This window comes from Melospiza melodia, chromosome 14 (assembly GCF_035770615.1).
Source record: "Melospiza melodia melodia isolate bMelMel2 chromosome 14, bMelMel2.pri, whole genome shotgun sequence".
NCBI classification, from domain to species: Eukaryota; Metazoa; Chordata; class Aves; order Passeriformes; family Passerellidae; genus Melospiza; species Melospiza melodia.
Window position 1 is genome coordinate 9438561 of NC_086207.1, and position 24676 is coordinate 9463236.

The 24676-nt window shown below is 40.3% G+C and overlaps 1 protein-coding gene across 4 annotated transcripts in view; it reads left to right on the forward strand.

Annotated features, from left to right (window-relative positions):
• The first annotated feature begins 1196 nt into the window (after positions 1-1196).
• Positions 1197-24676, forward strand: part of GABRB2 (gamma-aminobutyric acid type A receptor subunit beta2) — a 139518-nt gene continuing 116038 nt past the window's right edge. Inside the window, exons 1-5 of one of the 4 annotated variants that reach the window (XM_063168621.1) lie at positions 1197-1216; positions 1937-2054; positions 2828-3060; positions 3187-3278; positions 4076-4143. In XM_063168621.1, the coding sequence (XP_063024691.1) occupies positions 2984-3060; positions 3187-3278; positions 4076-4143 (237 nt within the window). In that variant the 5' untranslated portion in view covers positions 1197-1216; positions 1937-2054; positions 2828-2983. The other 3 variants (XM_063168619.1, XM_063168622.1, XM_063168620.1) reach the window with 3 other exon arrangements.

The following is a 24676-nucleotide window of genomic DNA, read 5'->3' on the forward strand; positions in this document are numbered from 1 at the left end:
AGGATAGCCAGACTGAGAGTAGGTTTCACTACACATGGCACAGGGGTGCTCTGGGCCTGGAACAAGTGTTCTCTGACTTAGTGCATACACCAGGTCAGAGATTTGGCATTGCTTGAATTCTTCTTAATACGAAAATCAAAAATTCTTGTCATTCCAGCACCAAATATTACCAACCTTCAGCATCAGGTTCATATTGCTATCTGGTCATATTCAGGTTTGGCAATGACACCCTTCTGTGATGTAATGGTAATTAATAGCAGACACTCAGAAACAGCTCAGGAGTGTCAGATGTGCTCCCAAGTTAGCACTTGCAGGTGAATTTCACAGTGCAGGATTTATCTTGCGACCTCCTGGTCTTATCATATGATTGCAGAAAGCAAAAAAAAAAAAAAAAAAAAAAAAAATTGCCTATTATACATCAAAAGTGAAATGATTCACTGCACAGCATATCCACCATCTTCCTTTCAGGGCTATACTTGAAGAGGTTTGGCAGTGAAACAGCCGGGCTGTGTGAGAACAGAAACCTCCGCTGGTGAGCAGGGAGAGCGGCTCCGTGAAACCAGCCACGGAACGAAAAGCTGCAAAATGGGGTGGGGGCCGTGGGTGTTTTGGTTTTAAAAACGCTTAAACGTTCTTTAACTTAGTTGTTTGGGGTTTTTTTTCCTATTGAATACATAAATGAGAAATTTATCACCCACACATTCTTGTCTGTTTCAGCAGGAAAAGTGTGTTTCCTCACTCTGTGCAATTCCAATTCTTACAAATGGGAACAGGTAGTGAAAACGACATGACGAATTGCCCCCAGCCCCCTAAAGGATGGCTATTTTGTTTCTGGGAGGAAAACCCGAGCAGCCACTCCGCAAGGCAGAGCGTGTTGGTGCGAGGCAGCGGCGGGGAGGGACGGGGGCACGGTTGGTGCCCCGGGAGCGGTGCCAGGGTGCGCTGGCAGGCCGGGCCGGGCCCAGGGGGAGCCGGGGGCGGCCCTGGCCCCGCTCCAGCGGCAGGGCAGGTGGATGCTGCGGGGCTTCCCCGCTCCCGGCGCTCCGGCCGGGGTGGCTGTCGCTCTCTATTAAATGGCTGCCTGCTTTTCGGGGCTGCCGACTGATTCACGGTTTGGCTGTTTATATATATATATATATATTTTTTTTTTTTTTTTTTAGCAGCTCTGCCGTCTCTCGGGGGCAGCTCCCCCCGCTCCACCCCGCCGCTTCCCTAGGTGAGGCTTCATCCCACCGCCTCGCCGTCCGCCCCCACCCCAGCCCTTCCCGGGAGCCGCCGCCGCCGCCTCCCCGAGCATCCCCCCGGCCCCGCTCCCCTCCTGACTCTCCTGCTCCCCGGCCAGCGTGCGCCTGGATGCGGGCTGGGGCCGGCCCGGCCGTGCGGGGCGGATCGCAGATTCCCGGGGAGCAGGAGGCGGTGGCCGCTCCGGGGGCGGCGGGGCAGGGCAGGAGCTCCGGAGCGCCTCAGCCCGCGCCGGGCACCGCGCCGTGCCGGGGAGCGAGCGGCTCTCCAGCCCGCCTCGATCTCTGAGCAACACCTTCACCCTTGTCCCTCCCCCACCACCCGCCGGTTTTTTTTTCTTTTTTTTTTTTTTTTTTTTTCCTTTTCCTCCTCTTTTTTTTCCCTATTTTTTTTTTCGCTCCTCCACTCTCTCGCAGCGAGTTAAATATTTCTTTTGTTAATTGACGCCCAAAGTGTTCCCAATCCCTTCCCCGCGCCGCCCGGGCCGACCGAGGACGTGTGCACGCCCAGATCCGCTCGGTGAAGCAGCACAGATCCGCGGGGCCGAGCGGGTATGTGCGTGAGGAGGAGGTGGTGTAAAAGGAGCGACGGGCACAAAGCAGATTTGAGAGGAATAATTTAACTCCGGTGTTTGTTGTTTTTCATGGGTTTGTTTTTTCCCTTCTCTCTCCTTTCTATCTCGTTTTCTGCTCAGGATTTAAATGTCACTCACAGCATCCCCAGATCAGCTTTCCGCTCGTCTCCGCTTTCTTCCAAGGCATTAACTGGATCACACGCTGCATTTGAAGAGCCTGGGTGTTTTACCCGCTAAGGTAAGTGGGCTTATGCACCTACGCGGGCTCTGGGTGGTCACTGAAAGCCTTTCAGGGTGGTGTTTTCCTTCTCCTTGGCCCCCCTCCCCCAGCTCCGTGGCCAGGTTCCGTTCTACCTGGAGAACTCGCATCCCCGGGTTAACCATCGGGCGATGTAGGGAAAATGCGCCGGGGGGCAGCGGGGTCGCGGGGGCTGCGTGCCGCCCCTCGGGCACCAGCCAGTGACCAGCGGGAGCCGGAGACCCCCTGGGTTCCCAGCGCCTGTGCTCCGGGAATAGCGCCTGGCATCACAGTAAGGAAAGAAACAGCCTAATCCCCTCTTACAAGAAACTATTCGTCATCATTTTTTTTTTTTCTCCTCCGTGAGAAATATTGTAGGCGCTCATCTCCCTCCTCCCCCACCGCCCGCCCCCGTTGCCAGCGCCGGCTCCTTTGCCCGCACCTCTCCTCGCTTCAGGCGCTTCCTTCCAGGGACTAAAAAGTTAAGCTGCCCCCTCTCTCCCCCCACCTGCCCCCATACGTACGCAGTGCATTCTCCTTTTTAACTATTCTCCCTGTGCCTAATCCGAGACCGTCCAGCCCCCCCAACGCTTAAACTAGGTTGCAAAGCCGCCGTACCTTGCAACTCCTAAAACTTCTCTTCTTGCTGTGATTTATATTCTATAACAACAAAAAGGACAACAAAATATACTGGATCCTCCTGTGGATTACTTTTTTTTTTTTCTTTTTTAAATAATGCATTTCCTTCTTCCCCTTTAATTTTTTTTTTCAAGGAAATTTGCTCCATCTCCAGCAGCAACCACTGCTCCTTTTGATGTTGTGGTACGCCGTGCGCATGCGCTTCACATTAGAATTACTGCACTGGCCAGAATAAGTTGGATCTCTTCTTCTCTTCACTGAAACCCTAAATCATATCAAAAGCTAAAGGGATGCTGAGAGTCCGGAAAAAGGGTTACTTTGGGATTTGGTCATTCCCTTTAATAATAGCTGCGGTGTGTGCACAGAGGTAAGTGATTAAGGTATCTCTTTTCCTTTACTTTGACTTGCAGTGCATGCTGCTGCTGAGAGAAATGTACAGCCGGGGGCTGAGAAATCAGAAATAATACAGTATTATTCTTTCTTTTTTCTTTAGTGTCAATGACCCTAGTAATATGTCACTGGTGAAAGAGACCGTGGATAGACTGCTGAAGGGCTATGATATTCGCTTGAGGCCAGATTTTGGAGGTAATTTGACTGCTTTTGCATAAGAAAGGTTGCATATCCGGGCTGGGTGCGTTGTGTATGGGGGCGGTTTCAAACGTCTTGTGGGTGCTGTTGCTTTGGGGGGTGTGTGTATTGCCATTTCCTGTAGCTGATCCAAAGTTAAGCCCATTGTTTCTCAATTTTCTTAGCAAAGGATGCTCTTAATGCGATCACTTAAATCACTTGTATATTCCTAATCGGTCCCTCATTGTGTGTGATGACACTTTACCAACCTGTAATTAAACCCTTGCTTAACTGGTTTTATGGAGATGCAAATCTCCCTTAAGTTCACCCAGCGTTTGCTCCTTTCAGCCTAACGTGCCTGTGATCACAGCTACTATTTTCGAGTACAAGACGTGCCGTTAACTGATACAAAAATGTCATTTAACCCCCTGCGCGCTCCCACTTCCAGCGAGTTTGTTTATTTCGGACGTGTTCCCTGTGGGTGGCCCTTTACCCCCGCTCACACACAGACACACCTGGTGGCCCCCATCGCTCCCGGGGCTCGGTGCTCGCCGTGCCCGGGCTGAGCGGGCGCGGAGCGGGCGCGGCGGTGCCGCACGTGTGCGCTGTTACATAAAGCACCGCCTCGGCCCGGGCCCCGCGGCCGCGCTGGGACCCCGCTGCGGAGGGCAAACGGGGGGGGGAACGCTTCATGCCTCCCTCCCGACTTTCTGTATGTCGCTTCGTATGTGCGCTGCGCGTTCGCCCTGCTAACTCTGCTAAGAACGAGTTAAGTTCTTCGAGATCACATTGCGGACCATCTTGTTGGTTTGCAGGTCCCCCAGTGGCTGTTGGCATGAACATAGACATCGCCAGTATAGATATGGTGTCGGAAGTCAATATGGTGAGTACTTGGGCTTCGGGGCTGCTCGCTCTCCGAGGGGGCGGCAGCCGCTTCCCCCGCCCCTGCCGAGGCGGAGCGGGGCGTGAGGGGACCCGGCGCGGCCTCCTGCCCTGGGGAGGCGCCGGGGCGGGGCACGCCGGCTGCTGGGGGGGTCGGGGGCGGCCTTCCCCCGCTGACGGCGGCGGATCCCGGGCGGGCAGCGGCGGCTCCGGGCAGGGAGCGGCGGCTCGGAGCGGGGAGCGCGGGGCCGCTCCTGCGGCAGCTCCGGGGGCGCGCCCGCCCTCAGCGCCTTCCAGCGAGCAACGGCGCCCCCTGCCGGCCGCGCGCGCGCACCGCAGCCGTGCCCCGCGCAGCCGCCGCGCCTGGAGCCCGGCCCCGGCCCGGTGCCCTCCTTGTGCGCCGGGCTGAAAACAAATAATAATCAGTGATAAGAACCTCTGAGCCCTGCACTTGCCATTATAAACAAAAAAATAGGGGTTTGCTTCGGTGCGTGTTCAAAATTTACCTATTTTTTTTCCTAGCCTGATATTATTTTGGATGGTGATGAAAGAGTAGATGATTTTAGGAGTTTAATTTTTCCAAGATGTTTGTCTCTTATTTAGAACTGACTGTCCTCAAGTACTGAACTTGTTCAGAACGTAGTAATTTGACGTGTTTCTTTCTGTGTTTCATTTACATCCCTGGGAGACTAATGATGTGTGGAGAAAATTGGACAAGTCTGATTCATACTTTAGAAACAGCTGCTCCTGACTTAGATTAACCTTTACTAACATTCAGTTTTATTATTTGGGAATTTTTATGGTCAAATTTTGAACTTTTTAGCCTAACTTGCATCTTAATTGGTTAAGCATGTGGTATTTGGCCTAGCGCTCATAGGGGCTTACAAAGAACGACGAAAGGCACTAAAACATAGTAGCACATGATGCAAAAGTGATGCAAAATAAATGTGATTTTGTCAAGTATTTGTGAATTTGCAAGTTTGTTGTTTGAAGCAAACTTATCATTATTCTTGAAGAAGTTCCAAGTAAACGTTTTTCTAAATACAGGTGTGATTTTAGAGCTCTTGCTGTAGCTGTAACCAGGCATTTGAAAACAACACTTGGGAAGTTTTCAGTTGTTTTAATAACATTGTACTACTAAAATATTTAGTTCCTCAGTGTCATGGTTGGGTTCTCAGAGATGTTGCACTGGATGAATTGGCAAACATTTGTTCTCAAAGTGGATGACTTGTGTGATGTGCAGGAGTTTTTTCATAATGTAAAATAAAGCCCTTGGCCTAATTTGAGGGTGACATTACAGGTGATTTTACTGTGGGACAGGGAAGTGTTGGTGACTGTTTGATGCTGCTCTTTTTCAAGACACCAGGAGACCTGAATAATTTCACCTTCTGAAACATTACTTCTGGGAATTTCTAAGTGGCTAAAAGGGGCTCCCAAACTTTGTATCACTAAACTTGTTATGGTGTTCTACCTTCAGGAGCTTTAAGTGCGGAGGAAGAGAAGTACATTGTATTTTAAACCACTTGTGTTTCATTAACAGAACTGTGGGTAGGAGAAAAGGGGACACAGAGTTATTTCTTAGCCAGCCCTGAGCAGCGAGGGAAGGAGGAGGGTTCTTAGCTGGGGCTGCAATCTACCAGGTCAGTGTAATATCCTCCCATCCCTTCAGAACTGGAAAGTTCATGTGAAAAAATTGTTGAAAATCTTCTTATTCTTTTCTTTGTTTCTTTAAATGGTTTCTAGACATTTGGTCTCCAGTTAAAGGTGATAACACATCAGAACACGCTTACAGCCTAACTATATAAGGCAGTATTATTTTTAGTATTCTGTAGTCGGTTTATTGTGTTTCTATAATGAAATGTTTGACCTTTTCAGACTATCTGCAGAACTCAGAGGAGGAACTGTAGCTACAATTTTTTCCTACTAATTTACCTAAAGCATTTAAGCTCTGGGTTTATTTTACTCCAGGAAGCCACCTATTTCTTAAACCCAGGCAATCACGTTACATAATTATTTTTTTCACTTACAGTTTCAAAAGAGATACCAAACCAAGATTAGAATCTGCTTAATTGCAAAATGTAACACTTGATTTTACAATGATCTATATAACATAGCAAATCCCAATATACCCTGAATATAACCTGAAATGAATGAGGAGAGAGACATACAAGGAAACAACAAAATCCTTAGTATGCAAGGCCTTGGCTTTTTTACTTGCACATTCACCAGAATTTGGAGTAGAAACCAGGAGGAATACCATGGAATGCCAGATGATGCAAACCCTTCTGAGATAACAAGAGACACAGAACCTTTTGGATTTATGGACCTGGTTTTTTTTGAAGCATGGCCTTGTTGTAGCTTTGTTTGTAGTCATGGCAAACACCACTGACTTTAGATAAAGGCAGATCATTGCCTGGACTCATGTACTGACTCTTGGGATCAAATTTATGCCTTGGGAGAAAGGCTAAATAATCATAGTTCTTTACCTTGAGATACCTTGAGATAACTTCTATTAATTTTAATGTTTATTTTAAAATTGCATTTCTTTCTCAGTCTGGATATATTGCAACTACCATGTAAACTTGTGCCACCCTGCAGGAAGAACGTTTATGTCACTCCAGTGTCATGGAGTAAATCATGAAGTTTGCACTTTGTTGAAGGATAATTTAGACTTGCTTTGATAGAAAGTACGAGTATGTTAAGGATGTTCAAGAATATCATTGCTGACTTTGAATTCTTAAAGAGGTGAATTAGAATTTGTAAAGAGCACTTGCATCATAAAGAACTCAGACTGTATTAGGCTTTACAGGTGTCTTTTAATTATTTCTTTTATGCAGCAGAGCTGAAACTGTAAGCTATTTACCTTGGGCAGTCAGAAACTTGAACTAGCCTTTGTCTGAGTTTGCAGAAATGGTTTCAAAGTACTGGTACTTGTCAAAACAATTTGTTCCAGCTCGGAGGAACACACTGAGTGCACATGAGAAAAGTGGGAACTTCAAGTGTTTGTGGTTATCAACAAATATCATGACTATTTGGACTAATTCCTTTGTATTCTGCAAAGAAAAAATCTACAGCAGGTATTTTATGTGATGCAGGAATGATTATGGCTAATTCCACACACTGCCAAGTCCTGCAATATTGTTGAGTGTATTTTTATTGTGGTTATACTATAGATTTTCTTAGGGATTCTCTTATTCAGGTAACAATGGAGAACAAAGATGGAGATCTGTGAAGGCTGCTTACATGGTTTTCCTGGGCTAATGAATTTGATGTTATGTAAGATTAGATATGGTGCACTGGGTATACTTTCGTTTCCACATCTTCCTCTCAGTTAATTTTTGAAACAGACCCCTTGAAAATGTAGCAATGACGACCATTCTAATTTTCTCCTTTTTTCTCCCAACTATTCCCTCATAAACTCTTTGAAAAATTGTTACAGGATTATTAAAATGTACAGAAATAAATTTTCTTCCCTAGACACCCCTGAAGATTCTGTGTAACATGTTCTGCATGTGATCAATCTAGATAAGACATGAGGATTTCTATGGATAATGTTGGTCATGTGTTAGTTTTCAATGTCTTGGCTTATTCCCTATTAAATAGGTCAACATTTCCTTCCTTTCCCCCCCCCCCCCCCCCCCCCCTTGGTCTGTGGCTATTCTGGGATTCTAGTACAGAATGTCTTGAAAAGAGAGAGAAATATTCTGTAGCTACAGATTTTACTCAGGAAATATATTCTTGTTGAGGTATTGGGTTGTATATGTGTCCTGGAGTGGCTGTATGGTCCAGTATCATTATGGTCTGGTTTTTTTGATCTAGATATAAGTATAATTAAATATAACTGTTCACTCTGTTGGTCATTGGGGTCTGCAGAGAGGAACCTGAAGTATTTATTTAATTCCAATGTTTGCTTGTCTAGTGTGCAGGTTTTGGCACGTGGAGTCAGTGCTGTGTGTGGAGTTAGAGATGATATATTGGTTTGTCTTAGTGGGGCCATTACTGTTGATTGAGAGCATAATCCTTCCATCAAGTGGGAGTTGGAGAAACAAAGGAGCTGTTACCATCTATCAGGGAAAGGTTTATTTCTTAGTGTGTGCCAAGTTTTACATAGCAGAGCCTAATAGCTTCAAAGCTCTAAAAAAAGCTTTTTATTTTTTCTAATATTATATTTCACTTCTGTATTTGAGTTATGCCAGAGTTGCACAAAACAATAAGTATAATTCGTATAGATCAGAATATTCTCAGAAACGTGCAGGCATAGCTGTAATTTGCTGGTAGACCTCAGATTTTGAGTTGCTCTTGGTACTGGAAGCCCACTACTGGTTTACTTAAAGTCTCTCCTTTTTCTTGAGTTATGTTCAGTAGGGGACATTAACGAAGCTCAGGGTTTAGATTATTAAATAGCTTTAGATAATGAAAACAACAGGACCTGTGTAGCTGCCTCTCAAGTAGCAGCAATTATCTTTATGTGTGTAAAGGGAATAGATGGCCTGTGATATAAAAACAAATGGGCTTTAAGTGGTAAGAAAATAGGGTGGAGCTGTTCCAAACCCCAAAACTTCATGGAAAAGTCCTGATAGAGAAAATTGAAAAGAGGAAAAAATGTCTCATATACACTGGTGTAGAAAGAGATGAGGAAAGTGGTCATGAAAATGGTTTCTGTCAGCAATATTTTCTTTTTTTAATCCTTCCTAGTTTATGTTGCTGCACATACTCTATAGAGAAAAAGAGGAGAGAACAGGGCTGAAAATGCATTGAAAATGAAATATTGGAATACTGAGAAGGTGCTGCCTTGCTAAATACTTCTGGTGCCAGAGATAGTGGGTTTTATTAGTTTCTCTGTGTCATAAATGCATGTGTTTCTTCACATAAAATTGCATTTCTCAGCAGACAGTTTGAATTTGGCTCTTGTCAAATTATTGTGCTTATGCATTACTGACTCATACTGAAATGTGTCTACAGAGACTTCTGTGAATGCAGAGCAGGTGATGTACATCTTAGAAGTGAGAACTTCTTTTTACCGAAAACCTTGTTTCACCTTTTCCTTCAGTTACTGTCTGGAATAACATTGCAGGACATTCTTGAACTGAACTAAATTACATTAGTATGGATTTCCATTTTTTGTTACTACATGTCACTATTTCAGGCATTTTCCTTTCTTAAAGGTATGTGAAAATAAATAAGAACTCCTATGTCCAAACAAAAATATTTATTCTTGAGGACCAAAATGAGTCTTCCTCTTGATGCTCCACATGTGGATTGAAGTTTTCATGCTGGTTTTGCTAGAATATGGGTAGCCAGAGCATGAAAAGATTAATCTAGAAGGTATATGCAGGAATATAGCAAGTTTGTAGGTACTTTTACAAGATAGTTCACAAGTAATAAATTACTATGTAAATTTATATCTATATTATGTGTATCTGTGTTCTACATCTCTAGAAGGGTGATGTAATTCTCATTTTACTTTAAGGTCAATATAATGGTTTGTTAATTGGATTGCACTTTCAGGGTGCTACAGTGTTGCAACACTTTAATCAGTAGAAAAATCTTGTTTGGTTGGTTGGTGGTGATCACTCCCTTCTGCAGACCAGAGGATGGTTGTTAGAAATTTAAAGAGATTGCCTTGGAGGTGATTTGTACTACTGAATTAATAATTATTGTCTTCTTGGTTTTTTTTTGTTTTTTTTTTTTTTTCTTTTGTTTTGTTTTGTTTGTTTTTTCCTATAATAAAGTCTTGATCTATAAACATTGAAGTGTTTTGGCTCTTGCCACAGAAGAAAAGATAAATTTATCTTTAATGTATTTTATGGGCAGTGTCTTGGTGCTAATGCATGGGAATGAACATGAAGTGCACTTGTTAGCTCCTGCTATAGGCTGCTTTATTTCATAACTCCTCTATTGAAAATCACATAAAATCTTTATAGATGAGCTGTGTAGTAGAATAAAAGATTTTTATGTTGTACTCTACAAACTTGTTACAAGTTTAAGCTGTTCCAGTAGTTGTATTTGTGCTCCTTAGTGACTCCAAAGTCTGTCAGTGCATCATGACTAAATCCTTATTATTCCTCCCTCCCTTTTTTATCCTCATACATCATGCAACCCTCTGCAAGGTTTAGAATAGAACTTTAGTATTCAATCATGTTGAAGAACAGTCTTGTATAGTAATTTTTTTTTTCCCAGAAGTAATCCAGATTCCTAGCAGACTTCCAGTGGTTAATGCTGTAGTTCTCAGATAGTGCTTCTAAGAATTAAGTGAGCAAGGTTCAGTCCCCTCATTTCAAAGGATGATGCTCATCCTCAAGGTCATTTTTGTAAGTCCCTTTTAAGACATGGAAGATGGCATTTTATTTGTCTTTAGAGATGATAACTTCAGAAATAGTCAGATGTCTGTAGTTATTAAAACTGAAAACTTTGCTACTATGAGAGAATGCAATATGTCTGTACCTGTGTATAGATATATATACATATTAATTGTAGCCATTAACAAATGTTGTCAATTGTGGTCTGCAAAAAGAAAACCAGGACAGAATCATCCTTTGTGCTCTACATTAATTACCCTAACTGTGCTTCTGCAGGATTCCCACCCTGCTCCCATTTCTAGAGACGCAGTGTACAGTGGATGGATAACAGCCAGGACAGCACAAGCCCTGGAGGAATAGTGACATAGGGGCATATTTACAGTTTCAGTCTTGCCTGACTGAAGGCCAGAGAAGGAGCAGTGCTCTCACTTCACAGCTTTTCCCTACAAATTTTTGCATGCAGATTTTCTGGCTAAGTATTTTCAAATTAGTTGAACGATGCAAAGATCCTCCCAAGACTTGGAATTACACCAACTGCATGTGACATTTTTGTATGAGTTTTTCAAATAAGAGTGTACTTAATTCTCAATAAAAACTAGAAGTTCTGTTCTAAATAAGAAAGCATTTCATATTCAGGAAATTGACATATGTGCAACTGAATACAGAATATGTAGATCATATTCAATGTAGTTTATCACAGGTCAGATGAAGCTTTGAGTGTGTGACCTCTTCTCCTGTCCCCAAACTTAAAAGAACAGGAGTACTGTGCTATGTCTATCTATCTTGAGATTCTTTTTCAATATCCATCAAAGTTAAGGCCTATTAATTTTTATTCTGTGAATACTGACAGAGGGATTTACTTATAAGTTTTCAAGTAGTAATTTAACAACAAACCTTCTAAGAGATGCATTTTGCAGCTCAAGGGTGTGCTGTTATAGTAAATGTGTCACTTCTGAGTCTTTCCACTGATTTTTCCTGTATACAAACCACGGATTCTTTGTGATTGTGCTGAAAGACAAACTCAACTTCATACATTTTGAACAAAAAAATTACAGAAAGCTTGGCCTTGGACAGGAGCAGTATATTAAATTACCCTAATGAAAGCCTTACTCAAAAAATTCAGCCATTATGTTAGACATTACCTAAGCACAATCATTTTGTCTGTATTTGCATAAGATTTAAATATTTTAACCTGTCTGAATGGGCTTCAGTGGGAACATGCCTGCTCACCTGGAGCAGCTCCTTCCTGAATAGATGTGCACTGCAGATCTTTGTGAACTGGGAAAGATAAATCATCAAAATGGCAGAAACTTGTGAATTTAATATGTCATAGTAGGGCACAGAATGAATGACACGCACGCTGCAACTTTTAACGTAAAAAGAAGAAAGTTTATTTGTCGACCTCTGTGGGGGGATAGAATGTAGGAAAATAAAAGGTAGTGCAAAGGTAATCTCACCCCTGAGGAATTGCAGCTGCACTAATTACCAAAGATTAGGAACAGGCCTGCCCTTAACCAGCCACAGCTGTGTCCAATAAGGATGAGTGCTATAAAAGAGTGGGGTAGCTGGGTGAGGAGAGGGCTGGAGTTTGTTGGCTGTGCTGTGAGGAAGAAGGAGGCGTCAGTGCTGTGAGGAGCTGACCATGAGAAATCGCTGAGAAGGTATGGGACCTTTGCAATAAGATGACAACAGACCTTGAGATATAGATGTACATAGAATTCTAAAAGTGACTCTGTATTGGAGGATGAGATTGCTACTTCTCTAATGACACTTGTCAAACTAACAGTTTTATCCAGAAAGGAATGAAAAAACAACTGTTATTTACATAAAAGTGCATGAGAAATTCTATTACAAAAATGTAAACATCAGAAAGCTTAGAAGAACTTAGAAGAACTGGGCGACAGTAATATTTTTCAGAGATTAGTCACCACAATTTCCTTGAACAGTTGGTTTGGGCAAAAGGCCCTAATGTGCAAAATGCTTGAAGGGTTGTTTATTTTTAGATACAACCCTTGGAGAGAAGTTGTTACTAGGTGTAGAGTTAAGTAAAGGTCATGCTAAGCCCAACTGAGATGAGAAGGTCTTCCAGCAATGTGGATACTCATATATTGGGATGCCTCAGAATGGTGACTTGTGATTTAGATTTCAGAAGTCTTTCTCATTCTACTTCTTGCATTATATACAGCTATGAAGCAGCCAGAAGTTCCTATTGCTTTCAAGGAACTGAAGGCATCTATTTTCTCAGCGAGACCCAGCTATTAAAATGTAGTAATAAAGTACTGGAAAAAATACCAAAGCCTTTTTGAAAACCATTCACTGCCATGGATGCAGAAGCCTTTGGAAAATCTGATCCCAATTTCTATTGTAAATGGATTTAATTTTATTTTCCATGGAAGTTTTAATTGTTTTTAATAATTGGAAGAGATTTTTTTTTCTTTTTGACTTAATAAAATTAGTGTTCAGACTTTTAAAATTTTCTGTATAGACCTTTAAAAATGAATATTGTTTAAAAAAGGAGGCGCATTACTGCAACCACAGCCAAAGTAGTGAAATGCTGTTAATTCCTTTTGGTCAGTAAGGGTGAATTTGTTGTCATGTTCATAACAGTTATCACCCAATAGTCCAGAAATTGTTACGGTCCACTGTCTAATCCTTATTTTTTCCTTTTATAAGTGTATTGTTGAGTTAATAACCCTGCAGTTCCAAAGAACTTGTAAAGCATTGTGGGTTTTTTTTTCTTTCCAAAGGACTGGTGAACCAATAGACTCTGTTGGCTCTCTCAGGTGTGTCATAATAAGAGTTTTAATCCATGTTTGACAAGATGTGCCCCAAAGGAGGTGTAAAATTTAAGTGGAAAAAAGGAGTTTGAAGGTTCAGCAGATTTAATTCATGAATTAAATAATTTAGGAGTGTTTAATTATTCCTTATTAGGAAATGATTTATTATTTTAGATAATATCCAGGGTAGAAAGAAATAGGATTAAGCAAACATGCATGTCATTTACATGTGAAAAGGAGCATTTTTCTACTTACTCTGTCATTGTTTCTTTAATCATGTAAGTCCAGAAATGACCAAAGAAGCATTTTAATCAGCCTGGAATCTTCCTTAAACTCATGTGACTGTTCAATCTGTTTTACTGTCTAATTGCTCTTTTTCACCAACATTTTGTGTTGTGAGATACTTGTAGGAAGTCTATCCAGAATTAACAATGCTACAATTTGTATCTTGTAGCAGATGCTGCCTTAGGTTACTCAAAATAAAATGCTCAACAACTGCAGTAAATAGGAAAATGAGGTAAAATTACTATCTTTTCTTAATTTTGTAGGAAGCCTTTTCAAAGGTGTGGGAACATTTCCTGAATAATGCATAGCTGAGACCTTTCATATTGAGTTTCAGCTAAGAATATATTATTATAGCTGACATATAAATCCTCAAAAAATAGATTTGTAATGGAAATTCCAGGGGACCCTTAACTATAATCATTCCTGTTAGCATAAATGCCTGGAAATAAATACAGTTTTTCATTAATCTACTATTATGTGACACAAGTGACCAGTTACAGAGAAATCTATAATAATTCTAGTGAGCCTGCTGCATTCAAATCTGCTGTTAAAAGTACCCACCTCTGTGCATAGGCTCTGCAGAATGCTTTTGTGAGCTCAGGTCCCATATAAGCCTTGTTTTGAAGTCTTAAAATGTGTAAATGTGATGCTGATTTTTCCACAGAGGCTATTTCTGCATGGGTTTCACAGATTTGTGGGAATTTGAGTGACTTGAAATGCAATACAAGATGATTCTTATAATGCCTCAGCCATAAGTGTAAATGGGACTGGGTAATAGTCTCCAAAAATGTTAAAATGTTGCTATGCAATAGGTGCTCTTCTGAAGTGAGTGGATGTTACTGGTGGTTTTAATTGGCTGGAAAGTCATAAATAAAACTTTGCTGGCAGTTATAAGGGTATTTAAAGTCCTGTTAGTCCAGTCATAGGAAGAGTACACTTTTTTTACTCTTGCTCTTGAGTTTGTGCTATAACCACACGCATTTCTGAGGCAGCATTAGGAGGTTCATGTGGGTTCCTACCAGGGCCATACTTTGCCTCTTGTTAAATGGGAGACATCACTTGACATCAAAATCTTTCTGGCATTGTTTTTTCACTTTTAGTTAAATGAACAAAAATGAACTTTTTAAAATCATAGAATTGTAGCTGCATTGCTCTTCACAGAGAAAAGCAAGGCACAACTTCCCAAGGATACTCTGGGATTGATATTCTCTGAACCTCAGAGAAAGATAACACAATTCTTATCTCATTTGCTGCTCCAGTGTTGTTCACAAGTGGAATGCATTGTGGAAGGTTGTTCACCTGCAGGGAATTGGTGGTTGGATTCGGGTGTGAGTGTTGTGATTCACTGCCCAGTTGGATCCAGGTGTGTGTGTGTTGGGACTGTGGGCTGACAGTCATGAGGGCAGTTGAGTGGAGCTGAGTGCCTGGCAGGTTCAGTTTAGATGTAATGTAATATAGAATAATAGAGTATAATAAAGTAATTAATTACCCTTTTGATATCAATGGAGTCAGAGGCATCATTTCTCCCCCTCACAGGGGTCACCTGTTTTTTACTGTATAGAATCATCTCAGGTAAGCTAGATGGTAGTGCGAAGTCTAAAGTGTTGAATTAAATTTTGATTAATTTTTTAATTGCATTGATTTTTTTGTTAATGTAAAGGTGTATGAACGTTTGATATAGCATATGGAAGTTTAGGATAGATACCTATGTCCCAATAATATGCTGGCTGGATAACAGTTTTGTTTATTGATGAAGGCAGCAATTATTTAGTAAAGATTGAGAATATGAGCTTTCAATCAAAATTGCTGCTTTTGGATATATAAAGGGCTTGTTTTAATCATTGTCTCAGTTGTTTTATTGAGGAAATGTTTTATGTATCTTAAATTACCTCTTGAGTTAAACTTCATGAAAACAAAGCATGTTTATATGTGTTTTCTTGTTGAAAAACTCATATAAGCTGAAATGCAGTCATGGAGTTCTTTGTATTGCACTTTAACTGGAGTGCAAAGCTTTCCTGGTCATGGCTGCTCTGTTCCTCTACTGCTTGGTCTTGTTCTTCTTGTTTGTTGTTCATTTCTGCCAGTTTGGCCTGGCTCTGCAGTGCCCGTGGACCCATACCTGGGTCTCTTTTTGATTCTGGCTGATAAAGTAAAGTGATGCTCTGTTTGAACATCAGTGTGAGCATGTTTACAAGCAAACCCAGTGGAGTTGTAGTGTGTGAATATCTGACCATCATCAGCCTTAGTCTGCCTGGCCCTGCCCTTAGCTCCTGGCTCTGGCTGCAGCAGAAATGACAGCCCAAGATGGGAGTTCTGGTGTTCTGCCCTCACGTCCTGGTGTGGTGAGGGCACACACCCAGGAGACAGAAGCATCTGTTTGGGGTTAGGCTTGGGTTAGCTCTTCTGAGCTGTTTGGGGTTAGGCTTGGAAGAGTTTTGCTGAGCTGTGTCCTTTGGATCATCCTGACCACAGAGTGGAGGTGGAGTTTTCTGGTGTCACCAATGGCAATGTCACAAACAGGGTTTCTGTCTGGAGTTGTACATAGCAGACCAGACAACCATCGAGACAGAAAATCTGTTTCCCAGCAAATATTCCAAGCGATAAAGAACCTCAGGAGAAAAAGATAAAATGTGATATATAGGCAGAGTTGTTTCTCTGCAGAATATTTTTTCCAAATTTCCCTGGAGGGATCCGCTGTTCTCTGAGCATCCAAGAAGTTCATTGTGCTTCTGATCAGCTTCCCACACGTTCTCACCCACACTACTTTGCTGTGTCATCTTAATGTCATTTTTAAATACTAACAAAAGTATTTTGTTTATAATGCAGAAATAAAAATCTTGAGAGGGGAAAGAATGCCTTTTGCATGCTATTTTAGCAGATCAAAGCTGACTCATGAGTAGCAAATATGAAGTAATTAATGTATTTAAAATTCATAATTCCTGAGTTGCAAATTTTAGAAGTGTTTTGATTATAGTCATCAGATTCCATAGACTTTTTAAAATATGCTTAGTATTATTTTTAGAAAGTTTACCTTGCTGGAGAGTATTACATTTAGAACATAGAGGAGTATAGCAATTTATAAAGCTAAGTATAACTGGTGTTTTAAATAAATTACTGTGCTGAATTAAACAGTGTCCAGGTACACTGGAGGCCAAGTGGAAATATGGAAAAGCAGTCTTTCTATGAGGAAAAAAATGCAGTTATCATTTAATCTGGTTGGCATGGGAAGTTTAACCTTTGTTATTTACTGCTTTTGTGATGGCCCAAACGTCCTGTAAATACAGGAACGTGTCACTGACACCATTGCAGGCAAGCACTCCTGCATGATTTTATTTGCATCAAAACTAAAAATTTTCAAAATTAGTCAATTTGCACCACATAGAGCCTTGGAACTGCAAGGTGAAACATTAGCTCTTGAGAGGTTAGTAAAATTTCAGCCAGTTTCTTCTGGGAGAAAAAAGGAGGAAGGTGTGGATTTGGGAGTGAGAGCTTTGTCTTGCTGGCCCAATGACACAAATGTTTTAAAGAACAGAAAAATAATCCAGATGCACATGGACTCACTGGTAATATATGAGTAGCAGTGGAAGAAAAATTACTTGTATAACTATATCACATATCAGTAGAAGAATTGCTTAATTTAAGACTTAATTCAGCTTTGGCTCTATAGTATTGTGGGCTTCCTCTTGTATCAATAAGAGTTTCCAAACTATGGGTTATGAAAAGCTGCAGTTTCTTTTTATTTTGCAGTAGCTGCCACCAAGCTGTCGTAATGACCCCTTTGTAAAAAATGACAAAGAACTCTTGATTGAAGGAGATTGAACTGCAATTTTTGTCTCATGTCAGAACTAATAATCCAGCTCCCAAGCTATCTGAAAGATTCCCCAAAAGATTAATTTTTAAGTGTGTCTAAAAGGTTCTACAGAAAGCAAGAGAAATATTGTGGGGTTGTCACTAAATGCAGTATTTCATGGTAAACTTTTTTCCTAAAGCTCTGCTGAGAAAACTATTTCTAGAACTGGTGGTAGTGTAGCGCAGATTTGCAAACTTTCTACTCTGGAAACATCTCCTCCTTCTAGAGAGGCCAAGTTTTATCTCACCTGGGTTGTTTGTTTTTTTTTTTTCTGTATACAAAAGCAAACAAACCAAACCAAAAAAATTCAGGAAAAAAAAGGCCACACAAAACTTACCTTTCAGAAACCTTAGAACATGGGTAAGCCTACAACTTACAGTAGTAAAATGTCTGGAGTTGTATATTTTTATGTGCAGTATTTTACTGGGATGTATTTTATTAGTTTGTTTTTTTTCCTGTCTCTGCTTGTGTAGCTGTACTCCTGATATTAAGATAACTTGAATCTTAGAAGAATTGTCATAAAAATCAATGGTGTGATAGAGAAATAATGTTTTAATTCCTCCTCTCTGAAGACCTCAATGAAATTTTTTATCCATTTGAGCATGTGTTAAGCCTTGGAGCTCTCTCTTGAGTTAGACCAATATACAGGAATTTGTTGTTTCCCAGTTTAAAGTTCACCCGTTTCAAATCTCTTGTTCTAAATTACTGGTTGACTTTCTAAAGCTGGACGAGGTGAGGGAGGGCAGTGAGTTTTTGTTTACTTTCAATTTACCCTTACATCTACTTAAAGAAGGAATGGGAGAGAGAATTAAGCTATTTGATTACTTTAATGTCAATGGGCATTAGCAATTATGTCTCAGCTTTTATCAATATGATGATAATCATTGCTTATCATTATCATATGATGAAAACTTAAAATCTTGGAAAAAAACCATATGGATTTCAGAAAGACCTCTCCATCCTTCTGAACTCGATCCTATTTAACAAAATTAGCTTGTTTGCTTGACTTTTAGCAATATGACTGTTACCCATCCAATAGTTTTAAGTTATATGAGAGCTGATTTTTCTCTAATGGTGGAACTTCACTATCCTATGTGCCTGGGCTTCCCAAATGCTACTTGCATATTTTTATGTATTATGGAACAATGGTTCTGTTCCCTCTATCACCTCTGTGCACCCCGACACAGGATTTTGCACAAATGGCTACATTATCAACAAGGCTTCAGTTTCACAGTTGCAAACCTTAAAACATGGTTTATAGGCAACCTTGTATTTTCCCATCCTTCAGCCCCTTTTTCTTCTAAAATTATTGATTACTAATTCACAATCAGGAAGGTTAGAACAGTTGCCACATTGCTTCTGTCTCAAACAAAGTCTCCAGCAGAAAAGAATTGCTGTGTTGGGCTATTTGCCCTCATGTTTCCTAAATATAACTCAACAGCAGTCTGGTTCCTGAAGCCATCTGCATTAATACATCCAGAGAAAATAAAATATAATATTAGTCACTTATTTTTTAAGTGAGCAAAACTTGGCAAAATTGAAAATCATTTCATAAGGAAATACCCTTTTAAGCAAAGATGGGATTATTAATGAGCTACAGCAAAGAGATTTTGAAATACTGGTGATTGTGCCTCTCTCCTGTTTATAGCTCCCAATCATGGAAGTGCTTTCAAAATATTTTTTTAAGACCTAATTTTGAGAGAGCAGTAATTATTCACCTTCCTCTGAGATTTTTACTTCCTCTGTTTTCAGCCTAAAGCATTGTCTCTTAGCAAAAGGGTAATGATTTCTCTGAATGATTTCACAGTAGCAGACAGGGGGAGGTTTTACGTAAAGACGTGGAACTCAGCTAAGCCAAATGTTCCAGCATATCAGCAGTATCAGTTTTCCAAATTCACTGTTTTTATAAAAATAGTCCTTTAAGTGGACACAGGCAAAATAAATTAACCAGTATTTCTGCTTGGAATAATTAATCATAATCAAACTTTTCTCACTGTTCAGACCTGCAAAAGTATTCATGTGAGGGCAGTCATTTAAAAGTAGCCTTCTTTTAGTTACTATCACTCAAATTTTGTAGGTTACTGTTCAGTATTCTTCTCTTCTACTGAGAAAGGTTATGCTGTCATTACATTGCAAACCAGAACTGTGGGCTGCTGTTCTCCCAGGAATTCACCTGCCTGACAGTGACACACAAAATCCTCAGGATTATCTTTTTGGCTGGTGCTGCATTGCTGTTGTTACTTTGCAGTTCTTTATTTCTGTGGAATGTTTTTTCTGACTTTTGGGTCCATCTTACCTACACTTTTTCTTTTCTGAATTAAGGTGTGGCAATAGCAGAAGGAGATTCGAGGAAGTTTTAGTTTTCTTGGTGCTTTTTTAATCTGTGTGTAGTTTTTGTTTTGGGTGTTGTTTTTTTTTTTTCCTTTGGTGGTTTTTATTTTGTTTTTTAACCCAAATATTTTTCTGGAGGTACTTTTGGTGTTAGTAATCATGGGAAACCTTTCCTCATCGTGCTACAGTAGAGGAAGTTTGACTTATGAAATGTCGTCTTCTTCAGGCATCTGTTGTCAGCAGCTTTCTCTGGGAGTTATTCATTTTGGCTGCATATGCCCCTTTTTCTGGTTAAAACTTATTTTTGTTCAGATATCAATTTGAGAGCTGTAACAGTCTTCAGATAGGATATAAGATTTTCAGCTTTATGTGTGTTCTTCGACTTGGTTATTTTAAAAGATTTGAAATAGTTTCTGCAGTGACTGCATTTAATAAGTCATCACTTACTAGTGACATATATACAGTAGCATTTGAGCTAGAACATTTGTATGGTTGGAAGTAACCACTCTAAAACATCATTGAGTACTAGCTCCAGATAAATGCTGCCATTTCCATTTATGACCCTTCTAATGCACCCTTCTATCTTTTCATGTAGATAAAGTTTGTTTTTATTTTTATCAATTGCATGCTGTTCATGCTATCCCTTTTCCTCTTGCATCTTCATAAATGCTCCTTTAGTAGAATATCAGTGTGTGCCTGGAGAAGGAAAAATGTCTGGAATACAGCATGCAATTCTCTGGGCTGATAAAATAATCTGAGGGCAATTTTAGTGCCTTATCTATTGGATCATCTGGACACTGTTGCAGGCTTCCTCTCAGTTCTGTAAAAAAAATAAAATTCCTTGGGTTTTTGGAGCTGAACCCTAGTTTCCTTGAGCCATATTTCTGCTTTGAATCCTTGAGTTTGAAAGGCAAATTAGATGAGAGGACTAGTTAACATTAAATGGCTAATGATGAAGTTTTGTCCTGGTGCTTGGCTGTCTGTAGCACAGAGGGAATCACTCGTGTAATGCATGTTTTGTTAACTAAAAACTAGTGACAGAGGCACTTTGGTTAGAGGTTGGTCTCAGAGTTCCATAGTCTGTGTTCACAGAAGGGATGACTGTGTACTAAATACTTTAACAGATGATTGTTTGTTAACAGTTTCCCCAGGTACTGTTAGCTCCTTTTTTTAAACAGCTGGTTTTGAATTTCTCCCTAACACCTTCCAAACCTCTATTGCTGAATGAAAACACTGCACAAAAAAAAAAAAAAAAAAAAAAAGGGAGATAAGAGCATTAGGAACGAATGTGAAAAACAATTCTGTATTACTGTGACTATCCAGTGCTTTGAGAATTTTAATGGAGTACCCATTCATACTGCCTGGAAGAAAACAAATCCAGCACCAGAGAATGTGAGAACATCTGGAGTGCAAGCCAAGTATCTAGGTCAGCAAATGACAGTTAAGTTATTGCTTTAAATGGTGCAAGTTAAGGATAGACAGTGGTTGAGCCTTAGTTCTGCAGGATTATCTTAAAGTCATGTTTTTTTATTGTTGTTCAGTGATTTAATTTATCTTTCAAGTTGCTGGGAGAATATAATTTTCAGCTTCAGCAGCTTTCCACATGCCATTATTCTATGGCCAAGGTAATTTCATTGATCTTGTTATTAAAAGTGTGATTGCAACAGACTTTGTCACAGGGGAGCAACACATCTTGAGACACACTTGTAATAAAGAACGATGTGCCTTTGATGTCTGTGTGCGGCTTCTCCAAAGAGGAGAGCTTTTATTTATATTTTCATAAAGCTCTCAATATTTTAAGTCCTGTGACATAGACTTTAGTGCAGCCTGAGGTTATTCTCATGCTGATAGAGGGCAGGTTTGAGTGGCCTTGAAGACGTGTTATGTGTCTGGGAGGACTTTATTATATGTGTAAGTGTATTAGGTTGTATAAAAAATGGTGATGTGAATGAGGAATTCAGCTGAGTAATAATGGACATGTAAAAGTAGTTTGACCAATATGTCATTGTTTTGTTATCAATATTCTACAGTTGTACAATGCCATATTATTTTTAGCAGATTGTCTGGAGTTAATGTACTTTTAAAAATGGAAATGAATATGTGTGAAATAAATGTGGTTGCCTGCAGCAGAATCTTACCTGCTCTTCTTTAAGTATATTGAAAAGTGCATTGCTCTTATCTCAGTCTTATCCTCCAAATAGAAAATACAGTTTCACTTTTAAAATAATTCCAGTTTGGGTTTGAGGGCACTTGAATCATACACACATAGACTATAAGCTGCCTTTAGAGTCATTACGTTCTGATGGAGAAAGAATATGTGCAGGAATATGGATAAGAAAATTGGAAGTACAAAATTTAACTTGGAACTGTGCACTGTATCTGTCCTTACATTTGGAGTACCTTATTTTATGTAGAATTTTATTTATGAAATAAATAAAATTCTGTTTTCAAGGTACAAGATGTATGCCTTATTCCTGTCTAACACATTTATAATCCATAGCATTTCCACTGAGCTGAGAAATGTGTTTCTTTGAATATTTTCTGCCAGCTGATTATCTGAGTTAACTGCAATGTAAAAAGCTGGCATAGCTTTGCACGTTTGTGTAAGCATGTTTTGTACTCTGTAAAAAGCAATGCAGGAAATAAGTCAGCAGTGGGGCTGTGCTCTGCTTGCCTAAAACACAGCTCATTCTTTATGCATTCCTAAATTATTATAAAGAAGCCTCTTGAAAAATTTAGTAATTTTTGTACCAGAAAATAAAGAAAGAAAGAAAGAAAAGGAGGGAATGCATAGAACCAGCTAAAATTAGTAACCAGCTAATGGCCTGCTTGTTGTTCAGGGCTATGTGCAGCTGACAAGTGATGTGCTGGCAGACTGCAGCCAATTTCCATTAAAAGTGCTTCAACCCTGGGTGTAATCTGCAACTTCCTCATGAGGGAAAGCACAGGTGAGCAGTTCCAGGACCTGAGGGGATGGCCTGAAGCTGTGTCAGGGGAGGTGCAGCTTGGAAAACAGGAAAAGGCTCTGCACCAGAGGGTGGCTGGGCACTGCACTGCCTCCCCAGGGAGGAGGTCACAGCACCAGCCTGGCAGAGCTCAGGCAGAGTTTGGACAACCCTCTTGGATACACAGTGTGACCCTTGAGATGTCTTGTGCAGGGTCAGGAGTCGGGCTTTGGTGATCCTTGTGGGTCCCTTCTAATCCAGAATATTCTGTTATTCAGTTAAGGAAATATTTGTCTTATGTATCGTGAAAACCTCTGTATAACATATATTAAAAGTCTCCAGAAAAATTCTTGCACTCCAAACCTCTTCTGGCACTTTAGAGTTATCACATAATTCCAGATCTATACTCCTGATGAAATTGTCACTTTTACTGAGAGCAGACTATTTATCATCAATGTGTGCGTTGAGCTCTGTGGGGCTGTTTTCAGGGACCAAGAGCTGTGTAGCATCCTCATGGCATGTGCTGGAGCTGATGGGAATTGGGCTTCCTGGGCTTCCCAGGAATTACTTCTTGTATCTCAGGTCTGAATTGGAAATTGCAAGTAGTGACGAAAGACAGAACTGTGTTCTATATTAGAAATTGTCACCTCTGCTTTTGGGCACACACTCCAAACATGTGTTTGCAATGCAATTAAAAATCACTGTCGTTTCAGAGGACCTTAATTATATGGAAAGTGTGTCTCGAGAAAGCTTCAGTATCGTGGTAATTGACTTTGGATTTAAAGTTAAAAAAAAAAAGTATAAGTGAAGTGAGTCATATAAACCAGCAGGCTCTTAGTGATGGATGGTTCCTCTAGACTACAGCTGCATGCCTTAATCCCCTCCTCAGCATCAGTGTGGACTGGTTCCATTCCATAAATAGACCTCATGGTAGAAAATTTTGTCTTTATTTCCACACTTCATTTGCATAATAACTCAGTGGAAATGTTTTCAGTTAAGATAAGAATGAAAACATTGGAGTCTGAAAACTGTGAAATACACATTTTAGAGCAGAAGCCATTAGCTTTCATGTTGTCGGTTTTTCTTAGCTGATGTTTAGTAGTCAGAAAAGTGCTTTGTTTCTTAATTCTACTTTTAATTTTTATGACAGGAAGTGAACCAAGAGCTAAAGAAGTGAATGAAGTTTAACAAAATAAACTCGAATTAGTGACATCATTTTATTGCTGTGAGCAATGTATAACTGATTCATGATGTGATGAAACTAAGGAGAGAGATCTGTTTTGTCTGCAATCTCTATGAATTAATAACTGATCTCACTGGCCATATCAACTGTGATACCTTTCTGTCCTCATATTTTATCTGGACATTTTGGAGATGAGAATTTTAGGATTTTTTTTCAGTGTTGAATGTGGATCTGTTCCCTTTTTGGGAAATTGCACCTTTTCCTCTCTGGTCACGTTTAGTTTATAAATTGGGAGGTATATAGGAGGAATTAAGTGCTCTAAGCCAAGGTTCAGGTTTTTCATTTGTTCTTGCTAACGGCTAGCTAACGTTTGTAAAAAGGAGAGAGAGCTGGGTTTTGCTTTGAGCTTCTGGCATGCTCTCCTTCTGAAGGTCACCTGCCTTTGCTCCGCACCCTTGGTGTGGGCTTGTGACCTGGCAGCTGCTGCCTCCTGTTTGCAGGGAATTCACCTTCTGGAATGTTCCCCATTTCTTACTCATGACTTCTTGTACCTTTTAGTAGAGAGATTGTTGAGGATTTTCTGATGGGAAACGAGAGCTGTGGTTTCATGAGCACATGTCTTTTCAAGTTTGCAACATCCTTAGAAGCAGGTGAATGGTGACACAGGTGTCTGTTTCAGAACCACACAGAGTTTGAGGGTTTCTTCTTTTGAAGTGTGTTATTCTCATCTACCTGCCATATTCTGAACCTTGTTGCATAAAAAGCATGTCGAGACAAAAGACAAAATGTTGATTTTAAAATGTAAGGTACCTCTACTTCCTACTGAGACAACCAGTCGTTTCTGGAGCTTTCTGTTGTGCACGT